The sequence below is a fragment of the Lissotriton helveticus genome, chromosome 7 (assembly GCF_964261635.1).
Source record: "Lissotriton helveticus chromosome 7, aLisHel1.1, whole genome shotgun sequence".
NCBI lineage: Eukaryota > Metazoa > Chordata > Amphibia > Caudata > Salamandridae > Lissotriton > Lissotriton helveticus.
The window spans coordinates 1,147,919,158-1,147,943,797 of NC_136068.1; the positions used below are offsets into that span (position 1 = coordinate 1,147,919,158).

Below are 24,640 nucleotides of genomic sequence, written 5' to 3' on the forward strand. Positions count from 1 at the left end.
TTCACCATTTGAACTACTATTTATCTGAAGTGCAAAAGGATCATCTGGCTCGATTTCAATAAGGGGAGATTGGGTAGGTGAATCTAATCCCAAGGAAGATCTCCTGTCACTATTGATTCTTTCTACAACATGTACAAGATAGTTGTCAATAGTGTTATTAGGAGTAGCTTGCTTTTTCGGAGGCATATTTCTCTAAGCACAACAGATACAATTGGATGCACAAATTAATAATATCCGAAATGTACTAAAAACTGCAACAAAGTATATATCACATCAAACAAGAAACCGGGCCCAACCCAACCTTGGCCAACCTCGGACGGCCTCAGACGGCCCGCCCTTTGTCCGGGCTTCGTCCGGGCGTCCCACTCGCGTCCCGCGTTGCAGGCGGTCCCGAGCTTTCTAGCGCCTCCAGGCGCAAGTTGGTGACGCGCTCACTGAGCGCTGAAGCAGTGCCCCCTGGGAAACCGAGTTTCTCCACACAGCGGCCGCAGGTGTAGATGGTGCGGCGGCGGGAGAACTCGGCGCGGGGAACCAGCACTCGTCAAGAAGCAGTGGGGAGTCACGAAGATTGCTCCTAGGTCCGGCGTGAGGTAAGTTTCCCCAGCAGGGATTCAGCGAAATGCCCAGTTGGTCGGGCGGTCCCGAGCTTTCTAGCGCCTCCAGGCGCAAGGTGGTGACGCGCTCACTGAGCGCTGAAGCAGTGCCCCCTGGGAAACCGAGTTTCTCCACACAGCGGCCGCAGGTGTAGATGGTGCGGCGGCGGGAGAACTCACCTCACTTACTTCTTCCCTTGTACTAGACCTAGGTTAGGTTCACCGGGGTAGGCGTGTTTTAGAAGCACCAGTTGAGTACTTTTAGTCCTTATTTATCACTGTATGTTTTTTATGTATTTTATGCTTTGTAGGTATTTTATGGCTTAGAAACCATATCATGCTTTTACAATATTATTTTATAATACTCTTCGTACTGTACGCTCTGTACTTTACAGCAAGTATTACGATTGCAGCAGTTCATTTCTTATGCTTGAGAAAGAAGACTGTTCAATAAATACCCTTTTATTGAAAACGCCCGTCTCTCTATTTATCTGCACCTCTGGTGAAACGAAGCATGCACAATTGACTGAGTGAAATAACTATCTATTGTTTCCGCGACTCTAGAGATATATTTCTTATTCTTGGGAAACAAAGTTGTCATGTTTTAAGCGGTTGTCCGAAACTAATCCTTTCTTGTTTATTCGTGAAAGTTTCTAGTGACCTCTGAGATAGCTGGCACACACACAATTAAGTTTAGTATATTCGGTAGAGACCTAGTTGACTTCAGTCCTACGGCTAAACTACAGGATACACTATTCCAATGCGCAGAGCCTATTGGGAATATAGGAACTACACTACGCTCCTTTTTAGGCTTGCCTGATCCAGCACGCATGCGCTACTCTGCGAGGCTTTTAGTGAGGGCTTTTAAACTTTAAACACATGCTTGTGTGTGTGCTTTTTTTTTATCACCTGCAATTGGCCTTTGCATGCGTCTTTGAAAGAAAGACAGCACGCAATTGGTCCAAGGCGGGTGCATGTCCCGCCTTCTCTTTCCCCGGCCTAGGGTCCACGAGAGCGAGCAGGAGCACCATCTGTTTTAAGTTATCGCGCCCACGTCTCGCGCTCGCGTTAATTGTAAACTGATGGGGTCGCACTTTCGCTTTTGCCACCGCACGACTGCCAGTAAGAATGATGTTGGGATATCTGTAGCCAGAAACAGACTGGGAAGCCTTTCAGAAGTGGTGAGAATATTTAAATGGTCCAATTCCAGAGGTGGACACACTGACTGTGGGATAGGAAAGACTGAGCAGCTCTCACTGCCATTTCACACACTTTACATGGCTACACTACACCCCAGTGAATCTTCAGACCAAACAAGGCAGGCCTGGCTGCATGGACATGGGTGCTTGTGTCTGGGTGCCATCAAAGCAGAGCTCTGTCTGTAGATGACAAAACTCCCCACCAGTTGTTTGCAGAACAACTGGCCCCATTTTCATGTCAGCGCCTTGATAAGGGAGGCTGGAGTGGGAGGTGGGGTCTGATGGGTGTTAGATAGATGGATTTCTGATGGATGGTGACATGTAATTGGCCCTCACGCTCCCTTTGTTCAGGCTCACCGCAGGGCTGCAGCTTGCCTCAACTTTGGGCCAATGTTTATGCAAACGTTCCAGGGGGCGCAGCAAGGGAGCAGAGACGGAGAGTGACTGTCGGCATTTCAGGCAGCCTCCCAAGTCCTGCGGCTCACTTGGAATTTAGTGGATCGAGAGCAAAATGAAGTTATGGGGTCCAGCAGGTGAAGTGAACGAAGAGACGTATGGAAGCAGGGCTCCGTGCATCAGACGTGAGCAGTTCCTTTTCTATTACACGTGACCTCATGGTGTGGGGGTTGTTTACGAAGCCTTCCACTCCAGTTGAAGTATGAGTTTCCTGGCCATGGGCTGAAGCGAGTGAAGCACCGCGAGCTGAGGACGAATACAGCCTAAGTACGAGCTGCTATATGACCCAGAAGAGATGCAAAGAGCGAAGCACATTTTACCTGGGCGGCCTGGAACACTGCATCCGTTTCCACAAGAAAAGTAACTATTATTTAATTTAATGATAGCCAGTTGACCGACCGTAGGAGGATGAGTGGGCTGTGCTGTGCTGTTTCAACATCAAGGGTTCTACACGCTGAGCCACCATGCCGCCTCTGAATGAGTGTTGCAACAGCACAACATTGCTTTGCTTTGTGATGCAGTGGTGGAAGTACTGCAGCTGGTACTACCTCTCGTAAGAACAACACCAGCAAAAATAATATTGATGGTAAAGTAGACTAGCCCAACTTTATCCACTGCTTACTACATGTAGCACAAAGCTAAAAATGCACTGTAAATGCGATGCACACAGAGACAACACCATCGAAACCAATGCCCACGAAATGCTCACACCAGCAGAGCAGGTTTCTCTCAGCTGCGGCTTACTTTAGTACTAATTAGCCCAGACAATGTCCTAAAGACATATTCACCATGCAACTTGCCCGCCTCCTCATATAAAAGCTCTACTAATTTACATGCAGTTAAAATGCCGTCCGTTCACCCACCTAAGATTAATTTTGCCTGGGTTACTCGGGCAGACTATAAAATAGTTAATACAATTATTTTGATGTAGTGTGCGCAGTGAGCTCCTTAACTTCTAGGTACCTGGCCTTTAGTACTCACAAAGAATGGAAGATTGAGGCAACTGAAGGAAGCATCCTTCCAGTGAAAAGCAAGCCGACGCACCCCTCACTAACTGTCCAACCAATGGACCTTAAGCACGCTCAGGAGGATAAAATGCAAGGAGTGAAGTAAATCAGACGCCCTGCTCGTTCACACACACACACACACATGCGTTCTAACGCATCAGAGGAGTGGAGGTGATCAAATCAGCAAGGTTTCCCAAAACGCTAAATTAAAGCATATGTTCATAAGAGAGCAGAGCTAGTCTGTCCTTGTTTAAGTCCAGTTTTTAACAGTGTGAACTCAAGCACAGACATTATGGGGAGGATTTACTGCCGCCTTAATGGCTGCCTCTTGTAGGTAGTAATTTTTGAGTGCAACGCCTTTGAACTTTAATAGATAGGGCTTTGGTCAAACACCATGACTAGTATCGTGAAGATGCCCATGTGCCATCTAATGGGATGCCCTCCCCCTTGATGCAAAGTAACGCAAAGCGAAGCGCTACTTGCGTTACTATTAGGGCAACTTTCCAGTGCAAAACCCCCCCCAATTTTGCACTGGGAAATAAATACATTATCAAGACTTTGTACTGGTTTGCATCTATTTATGTGACTTTAAGGCACATGGTCCTTGGAAATCTGGCCCCATGACTTTATTAACAAGCATTGGTATAGCCAATAGGTCTCGCCTTTGGGACCTTATAAGTGTTAAGCCATGCAACAGTTGATGTTGTTGCACCAAGGACATTGTGCTGGATAACTAAACACTTATAAGGTCCCAAAGGCGAGACCTATTGGCTATGCCAATGCTTGTTTGTTTTCTATTCCCTCACCACCGGTATAGCCTCTCTTTCTGTCGAAGAACAGATAACTGGATATCATCCACTGGCGGCAATCCCTAGTGATGCCAGCCATGATGACTGGTTTGAGCAAGTCCACAGTGTATTTAATCCTGCTGCAACCACAAGCTCGCTGTCATTGTACCAGAGCAGACGACCTGTGTGGATCCTGCGTAGCTAAGGCATACTTTGAAAGTACCACTGATTCATTTGGAAGATAAGCGCTCCTCCGATGCTTGATTCAGGCCTCCTTTAACTACAGATTTAGTGAGCTTGATTACATAACTTTACAGAGACACGCTCTAAGTGCAATTTGACTCTTATCTGCTTTGACACTCATGGGTGTCCCTCTCACCATGAGCCAACAATCAGTGTTAGATTAAGACACTTGCGCTGTGTTTAAATAACCAGAATACAGTGTACTTCACTGCACACTGTGCGTTTCATGCACGCCCGTTAATTTTGTTTTATCCTGACCAGACGGGACGATTGAGTACCCGCGTCTACGTCATTACAGCATTAGCTGGAACAACAGCCCCGCCTATACCCTTGACCTTGCCTCTGTAAGCTCCTTCCATCTGGGAGGGTTTTCAACATTTGTGTCCACATTCCATTTAAGGCCCCCATTATTCATTATAACTTTCTTTACCTTTCAGAGAGAACTCTTGTATCCACAACAGGTCAAGCCCACAGGAAGTCCTGCTTTTTATACGGTGGCATTTGCCGTGCTGTGCCTATCCGTGGTTGCCAGCCCTTCACCCTGTCTCTCACATTGGGGTAAGGAACTCTAGATACAGCTTCCTCTGTAGATAGCACCTCACTGCTTCTCCTTCGCTAACTTTATCCTCCATTCTTCTCTCACATGTGTAGTACCTGGCTGGTTCCAGTGTGAGTATCTTTTTATTTTTCTCTTTTCACTTGACCGGTGTCTCACACTTCTCACATGGCTGCGCAACTTCCAAATGTCAGGTACCATATAGCCGTTTCATTCCTTACAAATACTTTAGTCACTCCCAACATCCTTGGTGACAGTGTTTCTTTTTGAATCTTAGATGTCCCTACATCCATAGGTACTGAAGAGACCCTATATCCTAAGAAGGGTCGAAACGTCGTCGACAGCTTTGCAAAGTGAACCATTGTGATCAGCTCCGACTACTGTATACAGTGGCTGTGATTATTGTAAAATTATAGATGATCGTCTTTCAAAAGGATGGAAACCGAGTTATATATGTCACAAATTCACTAGTCCTTGTTTTTTGGTTCCATTCACACTGGGGAAACTAAGCACTACTTGAAATTTGTTGTTGTTGCTGTTTGTACATATTTATATACTTTTTAAAAATATAAAAGATCCATTGTAAATACAAACGGAAGTGTTCTTGATCTCCTTTCCTTCTGACATCTACGTAACCCGCAACCATTGCGATTGTGCATAGTATTATCAATATTGATAAGTACTTTTCCGCAGGAACCACTGTTTCTGTCACACATTATTACTCTTTCATGGCTTTCACTGTATGGGTGCATTGGTAAATTTTTTTGCATGGCTTGCTTATGTCATATTCCTGGACACTTCCATGACTTAGTCTATACTTCTGCCATTCCATTTAGTCTGGATTTAACTTGTACGGGATTCCTAAATCATCTGTTTTAAAATGGTCTGATTTAATCCAAGAGCATTTGTAAAAGCACGGATCAATATCCATCATTATTGCTTGTAAAATGACTGTTTAAAATGTGTGCATATATATATGCTCAAACTATTTGTGTTTTCATGTTGATGAAGAATGTTATCTTGAATTAACTTCTTTTCTTTCAGGTTGTTGCTTCTTTTAATTTTTATAGCCGTCCAGATTTTTATGTTTTTGGTACATCGTTACTTCAAAAGCTCAGTGGGGCCAGTTAAACTCTCCCCTGATCTTTATTTCCTGATGCCTGGCCAGAAAAGCAACAAGCTGTTAACAAGCCTGCTCATCCAAAATTCCACAGGTAAGCAAAACATTAAACAGAGAAGACCATTTGACGTACATTACATTTGAAACAGAAATAGCATTTCTAGGGGTTCAAGTCATTTGTTTTAGTTGCATTCTTTGAACCGAGTGTCAAAGGTGCCATAATCACCATCTTAATCTAGAGATTCAGCATGCTACCTTGCTTTCAGATTGGGATCTCCTTGACATCCTCCTCTTAAAGTACATCTAATTTTCCTCACCATTCTTCTACCACTCTCACTGCAACAGTGCCCTCATCCACATTCTTATCAATGAAGCATCTTCTGTCTCTACAACAACTCCACCAGTATGTGTGCAGTCAGTTTCCTTAAACTGGTCTGCTATATCTTCAGGCATTTCCTGTCATCATATAATGAGCCATTTATGCCTCCTATTGAGTGATGCCCACTGCTCTACTTTCTACACTTATTACGCCACATTCATTTTTGAGTCTGTTACCTGCCTTTGACTTAGATTATCCTCTCCGTCCCAGCCATAAGGTTTTACATGCACAAAGAAGTCTGACATCTCCCCTTGGCCTGGCCAAGTCTTTCTATTCTGAGCCTTATCTCCACCCTTTATCAACTGTCTTGGAACTGATATTCTCTCTTTGCCATCTTTTATGCAATGTATTCCCAAATATCATTGCATCCTTTGTCTCAAATAAAATCTAAACCATCTAAGCAAAATGTGCCTCTGTCTTAGCACTTGCTCCTCTTTTCGTATGTTACCAGATTTTCACTTGCTACTCCAGTTAAAAAATATCTCCTGTCCTTTCCACATCTCTAAGCTAACCAACTCATGTCTGCCTCTTAACACACCCTATTGTGTGCTGACGGTTTTGATAGTTTTACCCCAATTTCAAATAGCCCTGCTTCTGAGCCATGTATCTTCGATCTTCAGTCAATTAATCTTGACCTGTGTCTACCTGTTCTGTCCTTTTATAATCCCTTTGTCAATATTACCATCAATATAAATAGCTGTCCGTCCCCTGCTCCCTGAACACTCACTAACTACTTTTTAGCTTGAATCTTTTCACTTTCTTCTAAATCCTCGATTAACAGATAATTAGATATAGGATGTGAAGTGGCCTAGTGACTTAGCTGCTCGCCTTGCAACCTAAACCCCTTACCACAAAGGAAACATACATTCAACTTCAACAATATATCAAAAGTAACACAGGTTACGGCATTGAGGTACATTGTGAACAGATGTCATTTTAACTTTTTTTTTCCTGAAGGTTAGTCTGTTGATCTGTAGATCATCTGGTTGGTGGTTCCAAAGTCTCCGGTCTTGTTCAGAGAAGGACTTATTCTTGGTCTCTGTTTTGTTTCTGTGGACATTTTTAATAAAAGGTGGATGTACTCCTGTAGAGGCATACTTTGTCCTTGAGATAGTCGTGGAATCCTAGAGGGATGGATGGCTTTAGGAGCTATACAGGCCATTTTCAAACTGATTTTGCATTAGTCAGTGGAGATATTTCATAATAGGTGTGATGTGCTCTGATTTTATAGCTTCTTCCTTTGTGAACGATCATCTTGAGAGATGATGTTGTAGGTAGGCCAGAAAGTATAGTGGTATTGCTGCAGAGGGAATCTTTAAGTGAAGCAGATGGGTTCTATTTTAAATAGGTTTAATTTCAGTGATGAAGAATTCCAGAGGATTTTTGATTTTAGATTTTGAGGTGTAGTTCTACATAATCTGAATATTTACACAAGTCTTTTTGTCCTCTTCCATTGATATTATTTTAGCAGTTATATAGTGCAATCTGATAGATGTCTTGCTGCACCACTTCACTATGCTTTATTTGTAAATACATTTCTTGTTGTGTTCTGTGGTGTGAATTTTGTTGGGGGACTGGGATATTTTGAATTAATTGTGCTCAGTTTTCGGGGCATTTCAGAGCATGATACATGTGTTCAAGTGCCCCACTTACTTCCTCATTACAAAGGAGTCAATTTAGCTGGTCCACTTTGCCACACAGTTAGTGGTCTACTTTATGCGCATGGCCTCCACTTAAAGAGCGGCTGTGGTGCAGGCACTAATTGGACGAGCCGCTGGCGCACCAAAGACAAGCCCTTCTGTGCCTGTTCATACCCAAACATGTCCATGGGACAGGTACCTTGCATCTTTTTATCCATATAGAATGGTCTTTTCTGCAGACCAACTTTCAGGCACGACGCCCTGCCTGCTCAGAGGCCTGCCTGACCCCCTTAGACCCTCAAACGAGTCTAAAAAGATGTACTCATTGAAACTTCTTGCTTAGCTTAGATTGTAACTTCTGTAACTCCCCCCTAGTGAAGATGCTTCTTGGTCTTCTGGGTCATCGAGAAATGGGGCTGTGTAGCGCATGAGGGAGTACATTTCTCTTCTGCAACATTAACTGCTCGTCCCTGCCAAGTCATCAACAGCACATACACAGTTCTGTTATGGATAATGCCCCTGAGGCCCTGTTTCTGAATGAAACGTGGCTCCACAAGACTCCATTACTTGATTTTATTGCCACTCTACCCTGAAATTATTGTATTGTTAGAAAGGATCTCAAGGACAAGTCAGGAAAAGTATCAATGCAAAGTACAGGAGTTGTTTATCTCTGCCTGTGAAGCCTTGTTACTCATGATCTGACAGTATCCGGTGCCTTGATTTATCGTCCCCCAGGATACGCTAGTAATTGGTGCGCGATGGTTCCTAACTTTGTCTCCTTACATTTCTAAGTCTGGCAACTTCATACTGCATGGGGCCTCAAACATTCATCTGATGGATCCTACGTACAGTTGTGGCTTGGCCCTTATAGAGGACTTTGGCACCTTGTATCTTAGCTTAATCAATTCGGTACCCAGGCAGTAGGACAGATAGTGTCTAGATCCTATTTTTTCTAATATTAAGGGCCTAACCACAGACCCCTTCTACTTTGGTCTGACCACTTTACAGTGCCTTTCTCTATTCAGATTTGTTTTATGCCCTCCACAGCTGCGGCTGGACCTCAAATCTGAAAGAGACGTTAGTCATAGATTCCTTACCTTAGAATATCCCCAGGCGTCAGACTGGATCCGGAAAGTTTTGCTTAGCTGTACATCAGTAGGTGGCGTCCTGCGGCTCTGTGTCCGTCGCAGGCGTCGTAAGTGCCGAGATGACATCACAGAGACTACTTAAGCGCCACCCATGCGCGCTGACGTCAGTTCTTTCTTTTTCCGCGCCAGCAAGCGCAGATCCGCATGGAGCACGTACCTCAGTCACTTTGTGACTGCTTTTTTTGGACTTTTTGTCTCACCCTTTGTTTCTCCTGGGGCACGTAGGGATGCCTGGATTTAAGTCCTTCAGGGCTTGCTGCCATAATATGTCAGTGGCGGACCACCAGGACTGCTTGGAGGCTGATCACGACTCCCGGGCCTGCCGGGAATGTCGAGCTATGGCCCCGAAGGCCTTGAGAGAGAGTCACCGGAAGTTGCTGGAGCTCCGGCATTCTTCACATCGCCACTCCGGGTCTCGGGCCATTCCCAGGACCGCTCGCGGGACCGGAGTCCTCGCTCTTCGGGTTCCAAGTCTTCGCCCTCGGATTCCGGTAAGCTATGCCATAAAAAGAAGTCGAGGAAGCGTGTTCACTCTCCGAAGTACCCCCGCCGCTCCTCGGGTCCGTCAGCGGCTCCCGAACAGGTGAAAGAGTTTCTTTCTGCCATGGACTGCCTTTTTAGGCCTCGGGCTACCGCTGGTGCGCCTTCGGGCCCCCTGGTGCCGTGTTCAGATCCTGTTGGCCTGTCGGCGCTCCCGGCGGATCCAGCTTCGGTGCCACAGGATCCTACACCGTTGGCTCTGGCCCTGGCGCCACAAGGTCCAGCGCTGCTGGCTCCGGCCCCATCTCCGCCCTCGACGCCGCAATGGGTGCCGTTCATTCCACCCTTGCTCTGGTTCCAGGACCATTTTATTCCTACTTGGGATCTGAACTGGGAGATGGCGCCGGTCCGGACCCGGCCAGCGCCTTTCTCGGTGGCGTTTCCGACGCCGTTTATCCCTTCTCTGGCTCTGCCGCCATGACAGGCCCCTCCTGTGCTGGAGGCAGGGGAGGACTTGGAAGAGTCCGAGGACCCTCTTGCCCGGCAATGTGACTTCGAACAGGATTGGGTGGATGACTTGGAGGATGCAGGCGACCCCGATGTCTCTTCTGACCCGGGGATTGGCTCTCCCCTGCCTATGATGGAGGAAGGGGCTTCCTACACAATGGTGCTCCATCAGGCTGCGGAGGCCCTTACCCCCGACCTCCCCACAGAGACCCTCAAAACTAACCTACTCATCGAGGTGCTCCAGACGGCGTCTACTTCGTCGGAGCCGTTGCTTCCCTTCAATGATGCCCTTACCGAAGTTCTTTTGGGCACTTGGTTGCGGACTGCCACGGGGGCCCTGTAGATAAGAATGTCGCTAGACGTCACCGCCTGGCGACCCCGCCTTTTTGACTAATCATCCCACGCCTGAGAGCCTGGTCATCCAGGCCTCGAAGTCGCAGAGTGCCTTTCCCATGGCCCTGTCGGATAAGGACTCTAAAAAACTGAAACAGTTTGGTAAGCGGTTGTTATCTTCGGCCAGCTTGGGGCTGCTATCGGTGAACACCGCCTCCTTATTGGGCTGCTAGTCTCATCCAGTATGGGAACCTGTTGCTCAGGTGTTGTCTCAGTGTCCTGATATGGTCCAGGCTGTCCTTTCTCAGGCAATTGCTGAGGGCAAGGATGCGGCTAAGTTCGCCATTCGTTGTGGCCTGGACACCGCCGACTCGTTGGGCAGGGCGATTTCTACTACTGTGGTGTTGCGACTCCACGCCTGGTTGCATTCGACTGGGTTCTCGCCCGATGTCCAGAGCACGCTTATGGACATGCCCTTTGATGGCACCCGTCTGTTTGGCGATAAGGCCAACAGTGCACTGGAGCGCTTTAAGGACTCGCGAGCCATGGCCAAGTCCTTGGGTCTTCTTGTAAAGAACCTGACCACTCCTGGTTTTCGTTCCTCTCGTGGCCAGGGGAGAGGAACCCAGGCACGTTCCTTCAACAAGCCTGGGCCGAACCAGCCTCAGCGCAGCCTTGGTGGCGGCTTTCGCAGGGGTGGGTCTGGGAATCAGCGTGCTGGTTAGTCCACCTCCACCCCCACTTCTTCTACCTCCAAAGCTTCCTAATCCGAGCTTTGCGGAGCACCCCATGACGGTGGGTGGTAGGGTTCGCCACCATCTCCCCACTGGCGCGACATTACGTCGGACAAGTGGGTGCTGCAGATCATCCACAGGGGCTACTTCCTTCCATTTCAGTCTTCCCCCCCGGCCATGCCACCTCGTGCCACCGCATGTCGGGGGATCATTTGGTTCTACTCCAACTGGAAGTCATGGCCCTCTTGACCAAGGGGGCCATCGAGTACGTCCCCGGGCGGGAAGTAGGGAGTGGTTGTTATTCCCACTACTTTCTAGTCCCCAAGAAGGACAAGGGGGGCCTGCGTCCCATCTTGGACCTCCAGGACGTCAATTGCTTCTTCCGGAAAGAGAAGTTCAAAATGCTGCCTCCGAGACTGGATGGTAGCGTTGGACTTGCAGGACGCAAATTTTCACATCCCTGTCCTGCCGGCCCACCGGCGTTACCTGCGGTACACAATAGGCCAGGAGCATTCGCAGTTCACCGTGCTCCCCTTCGGCTTTACTAGTGCCCCTCGGGTGTTCATGAAAGTGATGGCAGTGGTCGCAGCTCACCTGCGCAGGTTAGGGGTGTCAGTCTTCCCCTACCTCGACGACTGGCTTTTGAAGGCGGGCTCACCCCAGGCAGTCGTCACCCACCTTCAGACTATGGCCGACCTCCTGCATTTGCTGGGGTTCTCCATCAATGTGCCGAAGTCGTACCCGAGTCCCTCTCAGAATCTCCTCTTTATCGTAGCGGTACTGGATTCGACGCGGTTTCGGGTTTATCCTCCCGAGCAGCGAGTCTGGGATATTCAGGCTATGATTGCGATCTTTCGGCCTCTATCCCGGGTTTCAATCAGGGTGACCCTCCGGCTCCTGGGATGATGGCCTCCTGCATCCTGCTAGTGCAACTTGCCAGGTGACATATGCGGGCTGAGCAGTGGGACCTGAAGTTCCAGAGGGCACAGCATCAGGGCAACCTGTCCAATCATGTCCAGATCTCGGAGGGCACTGCACAACAATTGCAGTGGTGGCTCACGAATCGCGATTGAGTCAATGGCAGATCCCTCTCCCTTCCCCAACCGGGGCACACAGTGGTGACGGATGTGTCCCTCCTGGGATGGGGAGGCCACTTGGGAGAGGCGGAGAGCAGAGGCCTCTGGTCTCCGCCGGAGTCCCGGCTCCATATCAACGTTTTGGAGCTTCTGGTGATCCGACTTGTACTGAAGGCATTCCTTCCCTCTGTCCGGGAAAGTGTAGTGCAGGTGTTCACGAACAACACCATTGCCATGTGGTATTGCAACAAACGTGGTGGGGTCGTGGACCCTCTGTCAGGAGGCTCTGCGCCTCTGGACATGGCGGGAACATCAAGGCATTACCTTGGTGATTCAACACCTGGCAGGTTCTCTGAACGCCAGGGCGGACGAACTCAGCATGATGGATCACGAATGGCGTCTCAACTCGGACATGGTGCAAGGTCTCTTTCTGCAGTGGAGAGAGCCCTGGTTAGATCTATTCGCAACCCAATAGAACGCAAAATGTCAGCAGTTCTGCGCGTTGGAATTTCCAAGGTGGCACTCGCCCGAGACGCTTTTCGTCTCGAGTGGAGCTGCGGTCTGTTGTACAACTACCGCCTATACCACTTCAGCCCAGAGTGCTGAAGAAGATCAGGCACAACCGGGCCCAAGTCATTCTTGTGGCTCTGGACTGGGCTCGAAGAGTATGGTATCCCAAGCTACTCAGTATGAGCAACGATCCCCCAATCCGTCTGCCTCTTCGGGGATGTATGACATTACAACGCATGCTTTTACATTGCATGCCTTTAGAATGCGGTTTTTACAGCGCATACCATTACAACGCATAGTGCTTTTAGGCGCTGGATAGTGAATTGTTTAATTTACTATTCCAAATCCAGTCCCCTTGGATAGTAGGGAAGGTGTTGGATAGTACATTAAACCTATTCCCTATCCTAGAGCGCCCCCCAGCGCAATGTGTTGTAATGGTTTGCGTTGTAAAAGTTGCGTCGTAAAGGCACTGCGTGGTAAAAGTTGCGATGTAAAGGTTGTTTACCTCTTCGGGAGGATCTTCTGTCGCAGCAGCAGGGGACCGTCTTCCAACCGAACCTGTCCAGCCTCCACCTCCATGCATGGAGATTGAGCGTTGACAGTTAACGGCTTTCGACCTTCCTCCCGAAGTCTATGATGTCATTCTGGCAGCCAGGCGTCCCTCCACTAAAACGGTATATGCCTGCCGATCAAACTAATTTGTGGCATGATGTACAGCAAAGGCTGTGAATCCCCTTTCTGCCCCTCTTTCTGAGGTCCTTCTGTTTCTTCTGTCTTTGGCCCAGCAGGGCTCTGCTCTGGGCACTATCAAAGGTTATCTTTCTGCCATCACAACCTTTCTAAGGCTTCCTGATCAGTCTTCTCTTTTTAAGTCCCCGGTTGTTAACTGTTTCCTCAAAGGCATTACACACACGTTTCCTCCTATGCCTTTCATAATGCCTCAGTAGGACTTGAATCTTGTCTTGACTTAATTAATGTGCGCTCCTTTTGAGCCCCTTCATAACTGTCCCTTCTTCTCACCTTAAAGCTGGCTTCCCTTGTGGCTATCACCTCTGCCAGAAGAGTGAGTGAGATCCAGGCTCTAACTTCCAAACCTCCTTTCCTTTCAGTTCATCCGGACAAGGTGGATTTAAGGACCCGTCCCATTCCTTGCCAATGGTTGTCACGCCCTTCCACATCGGGCAGACCCTCACTTTGCCTACCTTCTTTCCGCCTCCGCATCCTTCCAGGGAAGAGGAGAGGCTCCACCGTCTGGACTCAAAACATGCGCTCACATTCTATCTGCAGCATACACTACAGTTCCGGTGGATGATCAGCTCTTTGTTCGCTACGTGGGCGCCCAAAAAGGTCGGGCTGTGCACAAACGGACCATTTCCCGGTGGGTCGTGCTGTGCAGGAAAGCATGTTACTCCTTGGCCAAGAAGGAGCCTCCTGTGGGACTGCGTGCCCATTCTACCAGGGCGACGGCAGCCACTACTGCCTTGGGATGCGGTGTTCCCTTGCAGGACATTAGTCAGACAGCTACCTGGGCCTCTCTGCACACGTTTACCAAGCACTACTGCCTTGACAGTCAAGTCCGGAGACAAGGCTTCTTTGGCCATTCTGTTCTCCGTGACTTCCTTGTGTAATTTTGTTTCTCCAGACCCACCACTGGGGTTGGAATTGCTGGGGTATCTATTCTAAGGAAGGAATCTATCACTAACGTGTCTCTTTCAGATGCACAAGTTACTACTTGTGTAACAATATATCTGTGAGAGACATTAGTTAGTGATAGATTCCTTACCGCCCCACCCATCCTGACCGTTTTGCGAACTGATTTCTAGGGTTAGGGTCATCCCCTTTTAGGGCCCTAGTTTTATGCACCACTGATCAGTATCTTGCATGGCTCTGCGTTCCTGGCGCGGAAAGTCATGTACATAACTGACGTCAGCGCGCATGGGTGGCGCCTAAGTAGTCTCTGTGACGTCATCTTGGCGCTTACGATGCCAGCGACGGACACAGAGCCACAGGGCGCCACCTACTGACGTGCAGGGGTACTGCTAAGCAAAACTTTCCGGATCCAGTCTAACGCCTGGGGATATTCTAAGATAAGGAATCTAACCCTAACTAATGTCTCTTACAGATATATTATTACACAAGTAGTAACTTGTGCGTTATGTCTAGGAACTGGTTCAAACTAGATCTCCCCTCTCTTAATGCTCAAAGTCTGAACCTGGTGCAGGCTGTTGATTCAGACCAACCCATGGTGGAAGTCTAGATCTGGGATTCCCTTGATGCAATACTGTCAGCCAAACTTAGCTCATCAGCTAGAATCCAGCCCCTTGGTTTAATAAGGGTTTATGCGGGGAAAAGAGCAATGCAAGGGCCTGGAAAGGTCCTGGAGGAAATCCTATGATGAGGATAAGAGACTTCAGTACAAAGCGGCACTAAAAAACGATCACATTCTTTGCAGAGCTGCCCGGACAACATTCTACTCAGATAAAATCACCACCACTCAGAACTTTCAGATCCTAGTAATGTATCTCCTTCCCTTTTGCTGTCACAGTCCCAAGGAGAGGAAGTCACAATCTGAAGAGCTAGTGCGCTCCAGCGCTGCTCGGGAGCATAATTTGGCGGTTCCCCAGTGGGGCCCGGGGGCTGTTTCCAGCACGCCTCGGAAGCGGAAGGTGCGGCGCTCAGCTGTTGAGCGCTTAGATGCTTCTGGAGATACAGGATCGTCCCTGGCGCGACCTCGGGGGATCTCGTGCTTGTGAGGCAAAATGGCGGCTGCCGGGCGGCTTTGTTCACCAGATCCTGTCGTGCCAGCGGAGGTTGCCACCTGAAGACCTTGGCCTCCCATGTTACACCAGCACTAGAGGTGAGCCGGGCCCCACCGCAACTAACGGGGCGCCCTCGCTGCTCTCCTCAGAGAAGCGCTCCAGTTTGCTCTGCCCCGGGGCTTGCCTGACCCCAAATTGGCGGCGCCTTGGGGACATCGGTGCCAATAACTCCCCGGACAGACTTTCAAGCTCGCGATCGGCTGCTGCCTAAGCATAGCCTGAAGAGCTCTCCTCCTGATCCCTCCTTCTGTGCTCATCCAGCGTCGGCGTTGCTGAGGCTCCTCCAGTTGGCCCCAGATGATGTGGCTCGGCTTTGTGGCGTGTTCTCCCCTCCTCCTGGGACTGCCTCCCGTTCTGCGAACAGCTGTTTTGGCGCCTGTGGTCTTTCTTCCCTGACATCTAGTATCGGGATCGAACTCCTCTGCCCCAGCTCCTCATGGACGATGAGGCAGTGACTTTGCCGCAGACTGCCTTTCTCCCCCCGGACTTGCTGGCTATGGCACCCCTCTTCCTGGACTTTCGGACCTGGACCTATGAGTTTCCCGCCATTTTCTTTTTATGACTCGCTTCATCTTCTACCTTTGTCCTCCGCCACTTTAGCGATCTCTGACCTCCCCCTCTGTCCTAACGACCTTTCTATTGTCTCTCCTGCTGCCTCTGACACACTCCTCGCTGTCTTACTCGTTACTATCTGCTTCCCTCTCTGGTTTGTCCCACTTTCCTGCCCTTCTCTGTCCCTCCCTTGGTGCTATGACTGCACCCCTCCTCCGACCCCACCTAATGGAACTCTACTTTTCTGTATATAGAGATAACTCTAATCACTAGTACATGCAGTAGACCTTTGTACTCTCTACCATTCCTATGTGACCCTTAGAGTATATGCATTTGTATCCCTTCCTTAAGTATATAGAGATAACTCTAATCACTAGTATATGCAGTAGACCTTTGTACTCTCTACCATTCCTATGTGACTCTTAGAGTATTCCAGTCATATCCCTTCCCTATGTATATAGAGATAACTCTAATCACTAGTATATGCAGTAGACCGCTGTGCTCTCTACCATTCATATGTGACCCTTAGAGTAAATCCAGTCATATCACTTCCCTATCTATATAAAGATAACTCTAATCACTAGTATATGCAGAATGTCGTTGTGCTCTCTACCATTCCTATGTGACTCTTAGAGTATATCTAGTCATATCCCTTCCCTATGTATATAGAGATAACTCTAATCACTAGTATATGCAGTAGACCTTTGTACTATCTACCATTCCTATGTGACTCTTAGAGTATATCCATTTGTATCTCCTCCTTGTGTGACTTTACATCTTGTACATTTGAAATTGTTTCTGTTTGTATCCTTTATGTAACGCATGTAATCCTAAGTCCTTATGTTTCTCAACTGGTTCTTATGTAAAGCGCTCTGACGCCTTCGGGTAAAGTTTGCGCTATATAAAATTGCATAAATAAATAAATAAAGTGCGAATTCTGTTGTATGCCAGGACAATGCTGGGAAATAGTCTGCATTCCTTTACCACACATTATTTTAGATTGCATATGCTATTACACTTTAGCCTTTACCACGCATTTATATATATATATATATATCTATATATATATATATATACAATGTATTTGTGGCGGAGACCCCCCCACATCTCAGAACTACCTGAAATGCGTGGTAAAGGCATACGCTGAAAAAGCATATGCGTTCTAAAAACATGCATGGTGAAAAATGCATTGTAAAGGTACAACGTGGTAAAAGCCTCATTCTAAAAGCTTTTTCCCACGAATTCCAGTTGGATGATAACATACCCAGCACCAGCTTACAGATGGACTATCCAACCAATGAAGCAAACAATTCTGACTCCTCGCAAACTATTTTAAAAAAATGAATTCCCTGCCCCGTCTGGACACCCCTCTTTTCCGGACCTTGTTAGATTCTAAAAAGTCTGGCTCTCCTCAAGACACTCTTCCCTCCGGCCAAACTTAGCACACTGGGCCTGAACATACTGCAACTTTTGGTAGGTCTCCTTAACTCGTCATGCCATGTTTTTGCCACTCTTAAAGCCGAGCTTAGACCGATCTCAATGCTTCCCATTTTTGCCAAAATATAGGAGAAACATGTTAATGTGCAACTGACTGCCTTCGTGGATTCCCAAAACTTTCTGCAACCCTCACAGTTGGGTTTAAGAGCAGGACATAGTACCGGATCTGCCGGCTGGGAGTCACTGAACATCTGAGACTTCTTCTGGACAAGGGTGAAATGGCAGTGCTGATCCTACTCAGCCTTAGCACAGCCTTCAATACTGTCTCACATACCACTAAATTGAAAAGCTTAGCGAAACTCGGTCTCCAAGGGACAGCTTTTTCTTGGATGACCTCTTTTCTGAAAGATCGCACCTTCCAAGTCTTTTTGGCCAGCTCCATTGCAAAGCCATATCCTCTTACTTCTGGAATCCCTCAAAGATCAGCCTTAAGCCCAATGTTATTTAATATCTATGTCTGTCCACCTGTGGACTTGATGGAAAGCTGTAGCTTTACCCTGCTGTCATACGCAAATAACACTCAAATCATCTTTTCTTCGCCATTTGTTCAGGGCCACAGTTCCTATGCCCTGAATACCTGCATGAGTAAGATCTCCATTTGGATTAATACCAGCTCATTACAACTCAGTGGCAATAAGACTGAGGTGATGGTGTTGGGTAAGAACCCCCTGCTTTGCACCCCTGACATTGGCCTGAGACCTTAGGTAATCTGACAGAACGGGGCTCCAAATTAAAGAACCTAGGTTTTTGGCTGGGTGTCAATCTGTTGATAAAACCCCAGGTTGCTAAGTTAGCCTTGACCTTCTTTGCACTCCTGGAATGGCTGAAACAAATCATTTGGATGCTGCCTGTTTCGGCCCTAAAGACAATTTTTTAGGCATGATCTTATCAGGACTGGATTACGTAAACATCCTCTACTTAAGGGCAGACAGGACTATTAGTTGCCAACAAGTAGTTCAGAACTCTGCTGCTAGGCTTTTATATTGTCTCCCCAAACATGCCTCTGTGTCGGGCAAGCTTCATTGACTCGCAGATGACAAACGAAGACAGTTCACAGCATTATGCTACATGCATAAAGCTAGGTGCACACTGGTCTGCAGTACCTTCAAGAACTGGTGGTATCTTACCTCCTACTCGACCCTTGTGATTGAGCAATTGGTACCTCTGTATGGTTCCCAGAATCAAACTGGCTTGTATGGTCTGTTACTCATTCTAATACTTGGGACATAAGCTGTGGAACACCATGTCCAAGTCCGTGAGATGCTGCTACTCATTAACCATCTTTGTCAAAAATTGGAAAACCTGGATGTTCTAATCTTGTCTTATTTTCCTAGCCCTTACCTTATTGCCAAAGTGCTGGGAAACTAGATTTGGGTAGCTAATGACTATACAAGATTTAATAATAATAATAATCCTACCTAAACGAGGCCTTCCAGTGCTCTCTTGGTGGTCGAGTAAGTAGTTAAGAATTGTATTATGCATTGCTGGTCAAATTCTGGTTTATGATGTGGCCAAAAACTGTATGTTTGGTGCGGTGCACAACAACTGGAGGTGGCCTTTAATTGAGTTGCATCATAGCTCCATGTAGAGCTTGAAAAGGGTGGAAACTTAGGATACACCCTAGTTGAATGTTAAAATTGGAAACTGAATAAGTTAATTTTCAGAACAAAATGAGTCTGTTTAAGTACAATAATTATTATCACGATTATTAATCCTAGCTTCCCCCTTTATGTCTCAAATTACAAATATGAATTTTTCAGAAAGTTAATATTTTAGGAAGGGGTGACCGTACTAAATTAATAAAATACGATTTTGGTTGGTCACAATTTAGCTCACTGACAAATCTGACTCAATTGCTGTCAGCTATTGGATACGCTGCATGCTTTTGCCCAGAGAAATGCACAATAGGTTCAGGCAGCACCAAACAACTTTAAAGTTTATAACACAACGTAATATATTTCCTAAACCAATTTAGAGCAATCAAAGATAATGTAAGCAAAGTTACACCTTTTTTTAATGGATTAATAGAGAATGTAATATGCATCTGTCAGTAAATTCCAAGCGATCCAATGGGAGTGTAAAAGCCACTGTTAGTCAATGTGCAGTACGCAAAAAAGGCCACCAAATGCTGGCCTTTCACCCAAAAATGAAAACAAGAAAAAGTTACCAGCAAACTGTTGTGCCGCGCATAGGCCAGTACATCAGAGGCAATCAGTGATCAGCCACACTGGTATGCTCCAAATATTTCAGTCTTTTTGGAGTTCTTCTGTGTGACTGCAGTCACAGCTTTGCGGTGCGGCAAGCCTCTCCACTACTGCTTCAATAAAGAGATCAAGTGTGTTGAAGATGCTGGAAACATTGCTCCAAAACTCTTCCTCAGCTCCCAGGTTTCCTGGGAAGGCACCTTGACCCTAAGCACCATCCAAGTTCTCTCTACAGCCAGGGATCCCACAGGGTCCAGTGCAGTCCTCTCCTGATTAGGCAGAATGTCTATCTGATATAGACCTCTAACCCCAGATTCCTTACCTTAGAGTATTAATTCCCCAGGCCTCAGACTGGACCCAGACATTTTTGATGAGCAATACTTCTGCACACCCAGAGGTGGCGCTGTTCAACTCCACGTGGTGTCATCAGCACCTGAAGTGATGTGCGGGTTCCTATATACGCGCCACTACAGCGCGCTGATGCCAGTTTGTTTCACACCTGTCGGCGCAAATCCGGATAAGAGCAACCCCCAGTGTTTTTAGGCTGACCTTGCCTCCTGGGGTAAAGGATACCCACCAGAAAGGCAGGTTTAAAACCATGTCGGTGACAGATCCACATTTTGTTTGTCTTTGGTGTCTTGTGTGGGAGCACGATTCCATCAGATGTGAGGACTGCTGTGCCATGCTTCCGGAGATGCTGTGGGATTGCTCACTCAAGCTCCTCACTTCCGACTCTCTCCGTAACGCTCCTAGTCTTGATTTCAAGGATGGTCCAGAGATTGTCCCACTCCAAATCGTCGGAAGTCTGGTAAGTCCCTCAAAAATTAGAAGAATTTGAAGAGGTCTTCGACTTCACCATGCAAGTCTTTGAACACGTCACTGGAGTATAGGCGCTCAAAGCCTATATGGAGCCTGCGTCTGAGCTGTTTCTGTGCTTCCCTGATTATACGGAAGCTGGAGTGCCCACAGGACCAGAAGTGGCCCATGCTGGTCTTACGCCAGCGGGGTTTCCCTCTGTGCCAGTTGGATTGCGAGGATGCATTGGCGGATCCTGAGAAGCATCGGCCGAACGACCTTGACCTTTGCCAGCACGCGCTCCAGTATCGGCTCCCAGCAGTGGTGTCGCCCCCTTTATCATTCCCAACTCCGATACGAAGATGAAGGTGCATCTTCCGAAACCTGCTCTGGTACCGAAGGGGAGTAATCTTCCCGTATTGGAGCCAGTGCCTTATTCTTATTCCAGGCCTATATTGGGTGATGTTTGAGAGGGATCTGCAGACCCTTATGGATATCAGTCTTTAGAAGATCCTGAGGACAACTGGTATGAGGAGCTTGCGGATTCCAGTGAACTGGACATCTCCCCAGACACTGGATTGGTCTCTCCTCCTACCATGGCTGCGGAGGAGGGTGCCTCTTTCGCAGTGGCGGTGTGGAGGATCGCTGAGATCCTGGACCTCACAGTGCTCTCAGTGGCAGTCAAGACAAATGTCTTGACGGAGGTGCTTCAACCGGAAGTTACCCCCACTGAACCATTACTCCCATTCAATGAAGCTGTAACTGACATCCTACTCGGGCCTGGACAAAATATTGAACAGGAGCTCCTCGGCATAGGACAAATCCCCCCAGAGGACCCTAGTTTCCCCAACCAGCACCTCAGTCTGGAGAATTTGGTGGTCCAAGCCCCCATCTTTAAAGTCAACCTCAGGGTATTCCCTACCTCTCCACTGGAAAAGAAATCTAAAAGGCTGGAAACCTTTAGGAAGAGGATGTTCTCTTCCAACAGTCTGGCACTGCGAATGGTAAACACTGCATGCCTCTTGGGCCGATACTCCCATACCATCTGGGACTCAGTTACGCAAGTGCAGCTCATGGTCTCGGAGGGGGCCTGAGCCGTGCTCTTTCAAGTAATTGTAGAAGGGAGGGATGCAACCAAGGCCACCATCAGATGTGGACTGGAGATGACAGACTCACTGGGCAGAGTGATTTTATGGACTGTGGCGCTTAGATGCCACGCCTGGTTGAGAACCACTGCCTCCTGTGATGTCCTGGCCTCTTGGGCTGGGGCGGCCAGGTGGGAGAGGTGGAGATTAGAGGACTCTTGTGGAGTCTTGGGTCTTGGCTCCACATTAATTATTTTGGATTTGTGAGTGATTCACTTGGAATTGAAATCCTTCCTTCCTCATATCAAGGTAAGCAGGTTCAGGTGTTAACGGATAACACCACCTATATATGGTACTGGAACAAACACAGTGGGATGGGGTCGGGGACCTGTGTCAAGAGGCCTTACGTCTCTGGACAGGACTGGAATGTCAGGATATAATCCTGGTTGTTCAACATCTGGCAGGTTCTCTGAATGCCATAGCTGACAAACTCAGCCGTCGATTCCTTGCGGATCACGAATGGCTACTCCATCCGGAGATGGGGCAAGGTCTCTTAAGTGATAGTGGAGAACGTTCGTTAGATCTATTCATCACCCCTGAGAATGCGCAATGTCAGCACTTCTTTGCATTGGAGTTTTCAAGACAACTCTCGCTCCGAGATGCTTTTCAACTAGAATGGAGCTCAAGCCTCCTGTACCCCCTTCCCGTTACTGCCACTCCAGCCCCGACTTCTCAAGAAGATCAGGAATGACCAGGTCCAAGTCATTCCTTGTGGCACAGTATTGAGCATGGAGAGTATGATGTCCCGAACTCTTGAGCATGAGTTTTTTTCCTCCGATTGGAAAGCCCATTAGGAATCATCTACTGTCAAAGCAGCAGGGCAGGGTCTTACACCCAACCCTGCACACTCTTCGCCTTCACGCATAGAGATTGAGCAGTGGCAGTTGACTGTTTTTTTACCTCCCTGCAGACGTCAGCAATGTTATTCTGGCAGCCAGACATCCTTTAACAGCAACAGTATACACCTGCTTTTGGGATAGATTCAAGGCTTGGTGTGCTATTAAAAATGTTGATCCCTTTTCTGCATTCTTGTGGTTGCCGGATCAGCCCTCACAGTTTAAGTCACTTGCTGTGATTCATTTTCTAAGACGACTTCCCACCCATACCCTTCATAAAGTCCCAATGGGACATGAAACTTGTCTTGACCTATCTTTCTCGCTCTGCGAACAGATGTCTCTACATGGGGTAGCCCTTGGAAGTCCTTAGTGTATTGACACTGATGCATCAGCAAGCTGCCATAGCTCCGTGCTTCTGACTCGGAAATGTCACAAAAAGATGCTAGTGTTCGTGGGTGGTGACTATGTAGGCACTGCGATCTTCCTTCAGGTGCAAGGACACAGAGGCAGAGACAAATGACGCTACGTACTGGTGCGCTGAGGTGCTGCTCAAAAATTTAAAGATCTAGTCTGACCCCTGGGGAATATTTGAAGGTAAGGAATCTGCTGCTAGAAAGTTTTTAACAGATAAGGTGTTAAAGAAGGTCAGTAATTTGTTCTTCTAAAGCAAACCTCTAGCCACACTATCTCAGGGTACCTTATAGTTAATAAAACAATCCAAAAGTGGACCCTTTGTGATGTGGATAGGATGGGGGATTAATATAGAGGGGTCCAAAATGTTATTGAATTTGTTGCACTGTTGGTGAAACACAGTCTGATCACTAAAGTGGATAATGGCCTCCGAGGACGATGCTTCCAATTCAGTAAGAAGGATTTGTGCCAACAAAGAGAATTGTGGTGCAGTCAGGAATGGCTGCATAATAAGACCCTTTTGACAGTCAGAAAGTGGAACAATTAAAAGCAGGCTGAAGAGAGGAACAAGACATTCAGCCCATTCTGCTTTAAGCCACATAGCAAAGTGAGTTTGTTTTCTTTCTTTGTGATAAAAGAGACCTTGTAATTTTCATTATTCGGAGTTCTACTCTTCCTCGTCACTGTCATATATGGTGAGTTGGTGCCTCAATACAGAAACTTAATTTAGCCATCAAAGCTTACATCTTTTTTTTAATGATTGTTTTACTAGAGCCTAATTCAAGCTGCACCTGTCCTTGTATGCCTTACAAGGTGGAAATGACTGTCACACTGCTTGAAATTACTACGCTTCCTCTGGCCATATTAGGTGCCCTCTATTGGGCTGGTAGGAAAGGATTCCAGCAATGGTGGCTCCTCTGCTTTGCAGTGTAAAAAAATTTTTATAATAACTCAAGGTTAATATCATTTTATTTTTTCCTGTTGCAGCGTCTTTGTGGGGTAGGGTTGCTCTCAGAACAGGGGGAGGAGTGGTTTGCACTCCCCTTTTGAGCATGAGTGATTGGCCAGCCCTCTCGAGCCTCCCAAAACAGTAATGCGCACATACCATGTTCTCCATGCAGGCTGTATTACAGCCTGCATGGAGAACATGCCCACCCCTCCAGCCCCTGGCTCAGCGCCGTGTCATGGCACTCCGACTCATTGCAGTGTCATGATTGGCTGCGGGGATCGTGGGAGTCCTGGGGCTTCATATTTCCCAGAATAAGCCAGTAAGAAGAGGCAGGAGAGGCGGTGGCCGCCCTGGTGGTAAGTGATTTTTTACTCAATTCCCCCCCCCCTGCTCTTTACCTCCACCCTGCCCCACTGCTGCTTCAAGGTAGCAGCCACCACTGGATTCCAGGACCGTGACAAGGAAGAGTAGAACTAATGAAGATAACTGGTATGTTACAGAGCCATTACGCCTCATCTATTTTCCTCTCCCCAGTCCTGACCTAGTGAGGATGTGCCAAAGCAAAACAAGAGCACAAAAGGCCATCAAATAATGTGACATAATGAATTACGAAACTACGTGATTTACAAAAACAAAAAGCGCAAGATCTCCCCACTGATAGAA

The 24,640-nt window shown here is 47.5% G+C and overlaps 1 protein-coding gene across 2 annotated transcripts in view; it reads left to right on the forward strand.

Annotated features, from left to right (window-relative positions):
* Nucleotides 1-24,640, forward strand: part of ABCA5 (ATP binding cassette subfamily A member 5) — a 1,464,780-nt gene that overhangs the window by 732,135 nt on the left and 708,005 nt on the right. For both annotated transcript variants that reach the window (XM_078654285.1, XM_078654286.1), the window contains exon 20: nucleotides 5,887-6,056. In XM_078654285.1, the coding sequence (XP_078510411.1) occupies nucleotides 5,887-6,056 (170 nt within the window). The remainder of the gene's footprint in view (nucleotides 1-5,886; nucleotides 6,057-24,640) is intronic.